This window comes from Meleagris gallopavo, chromosome 17 (assembly GCF_000146605.3).
Source record: "Meleagris gallopavo isolate NT-WF06-2002-E0010 breed Aviagen turkey brand Nicholas breeding stock chromosome 17, Turkey_5.1, whole genome shotgun sequence".
Lineage (NCBI taxonomy): Eukaryota > Metazoa > Chordata > Aves > Galliformes > Phasianidae > Meleagris > Meleagris gallopavo.
The window spans coordinates 1,684,190-1,694,183 of record NC_015027.2 but is presented as its reverse complement, the minus strand read 5'-3'; the positions used below and the strand labels follow the sequence as shown (position 1 = coordinate 1,694,183).

Below are 9,994 nucleotides of genomic sequence, written 5' to 3'. Positions count from 1 at the left end.
GCTCAGGGACGGGCGAGGGCGCGGGACCGTCTGAATGGCAGCGGCTGCCGCGGCGCTGCAGAACGGAGCATCTCCCGGGCCGGGAAATGTTGGTGAAGTTGCGCATCCATCTCTCGAGGCTGTGTGCCGCCCGGGCTGCTGCTGCTGCTGGCCTGGCTTTCGGTGACATTCCGGGACCTGAGGGCCTTTTAACCTCGTTTTGTAATGAAGATAGTTTCCCGTTACGTAAGGCGCTGCTCCGAGCGGGTGCTCTGGTCCCGTTCCCCCACACCGTGCAGCCGGCAGCTCTCCTGGCGATCCGTTCCTGGAAGAGACCGTGCAGGGCTGCAGTGGAGCTGCAGGCGCTGCCCGCTCGCACATCAGGAGCTCTGCCTGCGGCCGTCCCTGAGCAGAACCCGCCTCAGACGGTTATGGTGGTGTCTAAGGGGGATTTTCCCTGCATGCAGACTTACCAGGACGAGCCGCTCGGTGCACATGCACAGCATTAACTTCCACAAGTGGGGACTTGGAATTGCTCTCTGCAGGAATGCCGTCCCTTAGCGACACAGCGCTGTGCTGCCTGCTCCACGGCACGGCGCTTCCTGCGGGACCGCTGCTGGCACAACACAGCGGGCATTCGGGTTTGCTGGAGCAGAGGCTGATGTGCCGCTTTTCCTCAGTGAGGAAGGTGCATTACACCAAGGAAAGCCCTAAGCCTCGTGCGCCAGAGGGCCACTCCGTTCTCCCCAGTCTGCTGGGGAGCAGAACAGATCCCCATGTTGTTCTATGGGACACGCGGCCATTGGCTGGCCGAGGACGGCAGCGCCCAGAGCAGCCCTGGGACCTGTAGGTTAAGAAAAGGACGGGGTGTGTTGTGAGTCCCGCAGGCACGGAGCAGCTGTTGGGATTTATTTTGCTCTGATTTTGCACAAACTTCCCGTAGAGGTCCAAACACAGGTTTCTGCTGTTGTTACTCTTCCAACTCAGAGCTGTTAGGATATTTAACAGCGCGTGTGTTGGCAGAAGCGCTGTGCGAAGGGCTGCGTTCAGCAAGCTGCTCTGTGCTGCGTGCTGCTTCTGGAGAGCGCAGATGTAGATGTCGTTTTCTGCCTTATGTTTTTCATACATTCTGTTTCTGGCTCCCAGCATCCTTGCGTGGAGTGACCCGTAATCGCTGGTGGTTGTGGTGTCCGGATGGATTTGAATATGAAGCACTGAAGCACTCTTTTTAAAGCAATTAGAAGAGACTCAGTCAAGGAAAATTATTTGTGTCATCAGAATAGGAAATGCAGGCTGGTTAATTTTAATGAGTTGGTGAATTTACAAGATCTGAAGCCGGGCAGGTACAAGGATGCCTTACTAGCATGTTTGGGCAGAGGCTGGCTTTCTGCATCAGAAATGGGGACGTTGGGGTTTCTTGCAGTCTTTTTTCCTCCTGAATAAAGATGGAGATTCAGAACCAGGTAAAGAAACACATGGTTTTACCAGAAATTATTTCCTAGGCCGATCAATTACTAGGAGATGTAATGAGAAATGCACTCCTCGGGGAGAGCAGGGAGGAATTGCCATTACATAATATCCCTTGGGAGAGCTGCTGCGTCGCGTAATGAGGCCGCTGATGGAGCATTTGGGGAAATGCCTATGGATAAGAATTTGTTCTTCAGATTTCCATAAACAAAGCATATTACTGAAAAATAGGCTTATGAAGGATAGCACTGCTAGGTAGGAGATGGTGCTTTGCCTCTGCGTGCACTTCTTTTGTTCTGATAATTGCTGTGTAAGAGATTAAGTAACGGTGGGACTAAAACTTCCATAGAATAGGAGATGCAGGTCAGTAGTTTCCTTACCTATGTAGTGCTGGGGGTAAAGCGTTAAGGGCTGTGTTCTGTTCTAGGCTTCGTTACGTTACTTGTGTTTATCTTCTGGAGATCCTAAGGAAAAGAAAATCTCTGGCCATGGTGGTGTAAGCAGCAATCTGTGGGCAAAACAGCAGCAGTGCGAGGTGATGCTATGGGCTCTGTAAGCTGCAGGGCTGCATGGTGCGCTGGGCCCTCGCTGCTGGGCTGACTTCCAGCAGTGAAGGTGCTTGGCAAAGAGTGCTGAGCAGATCCTTGCACTTCCAGTAGCAGTTGCCTTCTAGAAGAAAGTAATTTCCACTCATTTGCCCTTCCCACTGGAGCACTTGTGCACTCAGAATACGGAGTGGTACCTCCTTTGGCTGACTGGGAGCTGGCTGCCCTGCATGACTGGAGGTGTGTGAAAGCAGCAGAGGGAGAAGGCGAGAAATCTTTACACCTCTGTCACAGCTGGGGAACGGCTGAATGGGAGCTGCTAATTTAAAATCCGTGCATCCGATGGTGTGTCCTGCTCCTCTCCCCAGGGCCCAGCATGGGGACCTGCAGCCCTGGAGCTGGCGGTGGAGGCTGCAGGCGCAGGCAGCTCTGCACGGCTCCAGCTGTTTCAGGGGAGTTAAGGGTGCAGTGGCTGTAGTGAAGCCCAGGCCCCTATTTCAGCACTTCATTGATAATATTTTGTAGTATGCTGTGTGCCACCGTGTGGCTGCTGGGCCGCAGTGCAGTTATTGAGGTACGGCTCGATTTCTCCGTACAGATGAGGGTTTGGTGTTTGTTGTTGGTTTGGTTTGGTGTCAGCTCGGTGCCTGCCCTGTGCTGGTTGACTGGGCTGTGGGATGCTGTTGGAGGCTTCCAGTTTGCCCCAGGGTTGGCTTTCCAGTGCAAAATGATGCTGGGTTGGAGCACGCAAAGGTTGCATAGGGAAACTACAGACATTTCTCCATCCACGGCAAAATGTCAGAAAAGCTGGAAGCACCTCCCTCACACTGGTGGAAGGGTTCGACTGCATGCAGGACACTGGGGCAGCGGCTTCCCTGCAGCTTGTGAGCGAGAGGAACAGGGATCTGCCATTGTTGGCTCTTGTAGACTTCAACCAGAACGGTGCTGCTGACGTGGGTGTGGGGAAACAGGTTCCTCAAGGCATCTGCTTGGCTCGGAGCTGCGTTGGAAGGGCCGGAGATAAACAAAAGGTGTCACTTGAATCCTGTAAAAATAAGCCTTGCTTTGTGGTGGGTGGGAAGCGAGGAGCTAGGGTTTTCATCAGGCACCATGTCTGTGGTGGCTGTTTATATTGTTACCAAAGATATTTCTAGCTTGCTTATAAAATGAGAATTTAGCAAAACATTTTGAATTTGGAAGGTGCTCAGCCTAGCTTGTGTTCTTGCAGAAGAATGTTACGGTTACATTGCCCTGGAGGTAATCACAGCACTCTTAATCTCTAGTTAAAGCAGGCGGGTGAGTTGTTGCTGTCGTGGCTCTGGGGGGAAGACGTCTGTACACGGATGGATGCCGTAACTGCAGTTGCTGCTGTACCACAGGAAAATCAGGGACATAATGGCATTAAGTCGTTTTTTTTTTTTTCTTTCCGTGGAATAATCAAGAGTAAAAAATGTGTACGCTATTAAAATCCGTGCTCCAGAGCTGCGGGGTGTAAGCCACAGCATAGCCTGCCTTCAAAATGGTTGGAAATCCTTCATAAATATCTCTTTAGCACATACCTTGTATCTCCCCGGATGATTGGCTCTCTAGCAAAGCCTTCCGTAGAGGGTGTACTGTAATCCTTTTATGTTACTTCTTCAGTGCAGATTACGCAGCAAGAAATAATTAGGAGATTAATTTTCACCTGTCACTGCCAATAATAGATAACCTTGATACAGTGACAGGGCTAGGAATTTGGGGAATGGAAAAGCTTTTAACCCTGTAGGGACTGCTGCAGGGAGCAGGCAGAAAATGGTTGCCAGGACGTGACCTCCCTGCTGGCCGCACGCACCGCCTCGCTGCTCCGCCAGGATGCCCCGCAGCCCCGGCTGGTAATTCACAGCAGTTCTCTTGCTTTCCATGATTTCAATTCCCAATCTGAGTGGTATTCCTAGGCTGCTCGGGGAAGGAGCAGGCTAATGAAGATGGCTTCATTAGGCAGTGTGCAATTTTGCCTCTCTGCAACAAATGCAGCTGAAAAAACATCCCAGAAGTAACTGTGCTTCTGGTCTTTGGAGAAAGCATGACGGAGGTGTTTCTGCTCCCTTTCAACATTAATTATGGGCTGGCATCAGGTGTGCCTAAAATGCAGCCTGTGCTCCAGGACTGGGCAGGTAAACGGAAAGGGAGAATGCTGCCCTTCCCCCTCCGCTGCATTTCTGTGTTTTTTTTTTTCTTTTGTGCCGAAGTTTAAATCTACAATCTGTTGAAAACGTAATGGGAAACCAGCCTACAGAAAATGCCATTATTCATATCATCCTGAGCTCATTTATTTTATCTGCAGTAGTAATGATAAGACAGGCTGCTTGGCAATGCTGATAAGCTGAGAAATATCTTAGAGCTATTTGTAAAAGTTAAAGCAGATCTTGGTACTGAGAGATAGGGAAACTGATGAGCCTTTGGGCAATCTGCAGAGCTGAAAGCTAATAAAGATTTTAATAGGAAGGCCTCATTAGGATTAGGGAGAAGATCTATTATCTGGGATTTACACAACAGAAATGGTGGGGCAACTTTAATTTTTGCTTTTTTCTTCATTAAATGCTATTGCTGAACGTGAAGCCTGTGAACTCGATTGGGATCTCTTTGTGCGTGCAGGCAGCCATCGCCAGCGGTTGGCTGAGCGAAGGGGAAGGGCCGATGGTGCAGGAGTGTGTTCACCGTGCACAGGAGATGGCAGTGAGCTGCTGCGTGCAGGGCCGGCTCGTTCCTTGTCTTCAAGGAGCTGGGAGGGAGCTGCTGGCTGCAGCGTGCCTCTGGGAACGGTGTTTCTAATCTTATGGCCCTGGAGAGAATCTTCAGAAAGAAATGAACCCATTGGCACGGTGCTGATCCTCTTGGCAGTGCGCCTGAGGCAGCAGCCTGGATGAACGCCTTGTCTGTCCCCATCTTTATTGCAGGTCGGTCGGGGTTGCCTTGTGGAATAAGGAGCTGTATTGCAGGAGGGGGATGGGGCAGCCCCGGGCCATTGGTGCCTTGAGGAACCACCTGGGTGGGTTGGGACCCCCTGCTTTGTGCCTGGACTGATGTAGCGTTCTCACCGTTGAGATGGACAGAATGCTCACTTTGTGTGGGCCCTTTGTGTACGAGCACCTACTGTGCAGCTTCGGCTTTGTTCTGCACGCTCAGCCCAGGATGTAAGGTGCATGAAAGCCACTGAATGAGCATTCATTGGTGCGGAGTTTATAGGCGTGTTTAATATTCTTCCTCAGGGGCCATCAGAACTTTTTCTTGCGGTTGAACTGGATTGTAAGGCAGGAGGATAAGCCGTGCCGGAACATCCTTTGGTTTGCTTCTGAGGAACAAGCCGTGCTGTAACCTGGTTCTGCCATCCCACAGTTCAGACCATTTCTACGGGCAGCCAATGCAATCCAGTGGGACCTGTAGTGAAGATGAAGGGGTTTGTTAGGTGACATGGGCGCTGGTTGCGAGGTGCCGCTCTGTGAGTGCAGCAGTTGGAAGCTGGCTGTGGGACAGTCGGGTTTCTTTGTGGAGCACCCACTAGTGCAGGAGTCTTGGCTGCTCCCCCGTTTTCCTGGCACAGACCAGCGTCACACACAGCCCTAGTTGTAACTGCACTGCTTCCATAGGAGAGTAATGTTTGGAAAGTTTGCTCTTGTATTTTCAGTTTTCTTTAATATGGTGTAGCAGCTGAAAGCCAAAAGGGAGTGTGACATCGTGAGACACAGGGAGGTGTATTCCAGCCAGTAGGTTGGGATCCTTTGGTTTCTGCTGTTGGTTTCAACCAGTGGTTCCATAGGGCATGCGGTGAGCACTCTTAATAACAGATTCAGGTGCAGATACTGCATCTTTCATGCACGCTGCAAGGTGGCTCAGCACAGCTGCAGCTTGGATCCCCTCCCCAGCGCCCTCAGTGCTGTGGCAGCTGGGCAGGGTTGGAGGCAGGTCCCAGTACCTCCTGCTGAGGACCAAATGCAGTTCCCATGTTGGCTTGGTGTCAGCTCATTGCCCCTTGCTCATAACAAATCACATTTTATGTCAGTGAACCAGCATGGCCTTCTAAAGAACTAGCGCTGTTTGCACGTAGCATACTGCTCCAGCAAGGCTGCCATTTGAGAAGTTCCTAATATTTATGTTTGATATGAATGAAACTTTTTGTTTTGTCTGTAGACTTCAACGGAACTGGAGCTGACTCGTATCAGGAGTGCCTTGATAACAAGCAAGGTATGAGATCAAGTCTCTCCAACACGGGCACTTGGGACTGACTTGGCTTGATTCTTGCAGCTGAATTGGTTCCTGTCTCTGTCTCTCTCGCTCACTCTGTCTACCCGTATTTTTTTTTATTATTTTTTTTTTCCTTTTGCTGTCTCCGAGCCAATTCACTGTTAACAGTTCCACATCAGCTAACCTGTGAACTCAGGGTCTCATTCTGCATTTGTGATAAGGCTTCTCATTTCTAGCACCCCAAATCCTCTGTTATTCGGGGAGGAGCTGAGCAGATTGTCCAACAGAACCAGCAGCATGTGCACTTGCTTGCAGTTGTCTTCGTCCTTAATTGCACAGCTAAGCAGAAGAGTATTAAAGCTGAGCTAAGGGAAGGCATGTGCTAGGCTGGGTTAGCGTAGTGCCAGCCCTCCTGTGGTGGGGGTGTGCTGTCATACCCATTCAGATTTGCCCAGTCTGCTGTCTTCTGTGGCAGAGTTGATAAGAGCTGGAAAAGTCTGCTGTGATTTGTGAGGAAGAGGTGATGGTGGGGAGGAATCTGTTGTCCTTTCATTTTAAGCTTGGAAAGAAGAGTCTCATCAGTAGAAATGGAAATAGTGGAGGTATCTGAGGAACAGGACCCAACAGCAAGGTTTTTGATTCTGTGTTTGGAAAAGTGTTGGTGTGTAATGTTCTCCTGAGATTTCCTCTCTGAGAACTCAGTTAGAAGTGCTGTTCCATCCCCATACCCATGTAGTGTTGGACCTTCTGTTAACTGGGGAAGGCAAGCACCATTCACTCCAACATCTCATTCGTTAAAAGCTACAAGGAGCAAGAGGGAAGACTTAACCTAACAAGGATATAGGCATCAGTTGCATGCCAGTTCTTGCACTGCTGTTGATCCAGATCCGTGTCAGTAGCTAAAATGATTGTTTGCTGAAATTCTGACCCTTCTTACATAATTTTCTAAGGTAATGCCAAGAAACACAAGAAACTCTCTCAATCTTGTTGCTTTGTCGGGTTTGATTTTCCACCAGTGTCTTCACTATCAGTATCCATCAATCAGTGTTACATGTGCTTGGAGTCAAAGCTGCTGTGAAATGCACTGCCCTGCTGCTGCTGGGTTTGGGTGGGGCTGTGTGGGAAAGGGCTGGGGGTTGTTGGTGGGGGGGTTCAGGTATGTTGTCTCTTTGGTGACCTTTGCGCTCATGTTTTCCCACTATTTTCTCTACCAGTTGTGGTAAATACCTAACCATTGCTGAGCTTTCGTTTCAGAAGTCACAGCTGGAATACTGATACAGAAGAACTGTAATCAGTAATGGCTTCTTGATTAGATTAAGTTTAAAAGTGTTCCAGAGCAGTGTAAGTCAGGATGCTCCATAGGAAGATAGATGGTTTGTTCTCGAGGGGAGTGCTTTTTTTCCAATCAAGGTTTTCTGCTTGGCTGGGAGTTCTGTTCCATTTGGCATTTTGTAGAAAGTGACTGAGTTTCAATTTTTAAAATATCTGGTCTGTTAATTGTTTGAAACCAGTTGCAGCCCCTTTGATGTGCTTGTTATTACCCTGGCTTATCTGACAGCTGGCATTAAGCGGCGTTACATCTATTTCTATGACTGTACCGAGGATTTTTCTTGTATTTTTTTGTTATTTTCTTTGACATTGCTGCTCATTTCAGTATGAATTGGCTCTGATTTGAGTAATTTACCATGTCCGTGCCACATCATCACGTTTAAAGCAGAAGCCTGTAAGAAGGCAGGGGTTTTAAAGATGAAAGCCTGAGCTGACTTGTAGTCAGCCTCTTGCTGTCTGACGCACAGTAGTTCTGTGAGCTTGCAGCAGATCCGAATCTGCCATTTGCAACAGTTTGCAGAGTATAAAATACACAGCAAACAGTGGGCCTGTAATTCTGGTCGCTTCCTGTTGAATTCTCAACAAAACAGCACCCGTGGCTGAAAGTAGCAGTGGCTCTTTAAAAATACTAAATCATCAAGCCCTGTGAAATGCAATTGCCATGGCTTCATTTTTATAACAGCGTGCTTGTCTCCTAAAAATTATGCAGTAATGAGGTTTGGTTTATATATTTTGCCCTTTTCCTCATTAAAGTGCTCTCCCTCGGAAGAAGCGCTTTGTGTGGTGAAATACTGCGCGGTTAAGATGAAGGCAGGTTTATAAGGATTTAATGTACTTGGAAGCCAAGGTTTTGCAGCTTTATAGTGAGGGTGTCTGAACAAAGGGCTTTATGGTAAGGCTGTGCTGTATTTTAGGCAGGCTCAGGAGGCATTTGGTGTGAGCATCCCATGTCAGCAAGAAGGAGTTGGCAGGGACAGGGGGTGGTCTCAGCTGATACAAAGTCTTAGTTTGTAGCTGTTTCAAGCCCTAAATTACTGCATCTGTTGACTCAAAAAAAAGACCAAGCATTGAGTTGGTTGTGAGTCAGACTCAAAGGCAGACTGGATGGAGCATGGCAGTGTGCTGGGACGGCCAGAGGCTCACAGCTGGGCAGCACTGGGGCGGAGCTGTGAGCGCTGGCACGTGGCTGTGATGGTCAGGTGAGGCGTGGGGTGTCCGTGGGATCAAGTTTGGGTTTGCGGTAAGTGGCCGTAGGCTGGACTTTCCATCTCATTGCCAGTCCTCTGGGCCCCGCAGTCCCAGCGTGTGTCATCTCCTATTAGTCCTGATGCAACCAATGACCTTGTTTGTGTGAAAGCATTAATTAAGCACAACATTAGTGTCTAATTTGACTACTTGGAATTCAGGCAGGCTGTAATCAATCACCTGAGCTCTCTTGATTGTTAATATGCCTGAATAAGATGAAGAGAAGGGATAAAATGCATGCTTGGGCTGAAATGAAGAGCTTGGAAAGCTGCTTGTGGGCCTGCCTACTGACATACCCCCATAGCTGTGGTTGGAAATGGGTTTTGTGCTGGAAAGCAACTGCTGAAATTGCAGTGTGGTAAATGAGACCACCAGGATATGGGGGCACCTCTTAGAAGAAGCTTTGTGGGGGAAGTCCTAACTTCTTCCAATTGTCGGATCCCTTTTGAGCCCCAGCAAGATGGCTTTTGGGATGGCAGGGCTGAGGCACGGGCAGGTGAATGGAAATGGCAGACTGGCATGGCTGGATCCACTGTGTTCAAAACAGTTCTGTCACTGAATATGCCATTTCCATTAAATGTTTTGAGTTTTAATGTTGATTTCATTGAAGTTACCCTTGAAAACAAATTTCCATATTTCCTCAGAACCTTTACTTTTTATGTTTGTTTTGGAACTACTTTAGGAGGCAGAAAAATGAAACTTTTGCTTCAAACAATTTTTATGTTTTGGAATTGGCTTTTCTTACTGTATGAATAGTTTTTAAAATATTATTTATTATTTGTATTCCAGTCATGCCTATGCTCCCCAGTTCTGGGCTAAGACTCCATTTGCTAACCACAGTGCAGACCAGGGGGGATCAGTTTCTGCCTGAAAACAGCTTCAGTTCAGCATTTCTGACGGGGACTGCATTGATTGCCAGTGCCTATTGAAAAAAAAATAAGAAAGAAAAAAACCTTCTCATTTTACAATATGTTGGCTGCCTTTTTGTTTAAAGAATTATAAATACATCAGCAGATTTTCCACAAAAACACATATGCTTTCTTCCTGATGAGCATGATGACGCACTGAGAATCCTTGCAAGAGGCCTTGAATCTCCTTCAAGTAAAGGATAACGCCGAGGTTGAAATTGAAATTTTAAATAACTCTCTTCATTAAAAAAGGTACTGGTGGGGCCTTGTTAGCAGAAGAATTGCCATTTTCCAACTACT

General features: G+C 48.2%; 1 protein-coding gene across 16 annotated transcripts in view; it reads left to right on the top strand.

Annotated features, from left to right (window-relative positions):
- FBRSL1 (fibrosin like 1) overlaps nt 1–9,994 on the top strand; it is a 308,187-nt gene that overhangs the window by 218,197 nt on the left and 79,996 nt on the right. For 15 of the 16 annotated variants that reach the window (XM_031555941.1, XM_031555936.1, XM_031555944.1 and 12 more), the window contains one exon: nt 6,159–6,212. The exons of the other annotated variant lie outside the window; for it this stretch is intronic. In XM_031555941.1, coding sequence (XP_031411801.1) covers nt 6,159–6,212 — 54 coding nt within the window. The remainder of the gene's footprint in view (nt 1–6,158; nt 6,213–9,994) is intronic. 16 annotated transcript variants of the gene reach the window in all.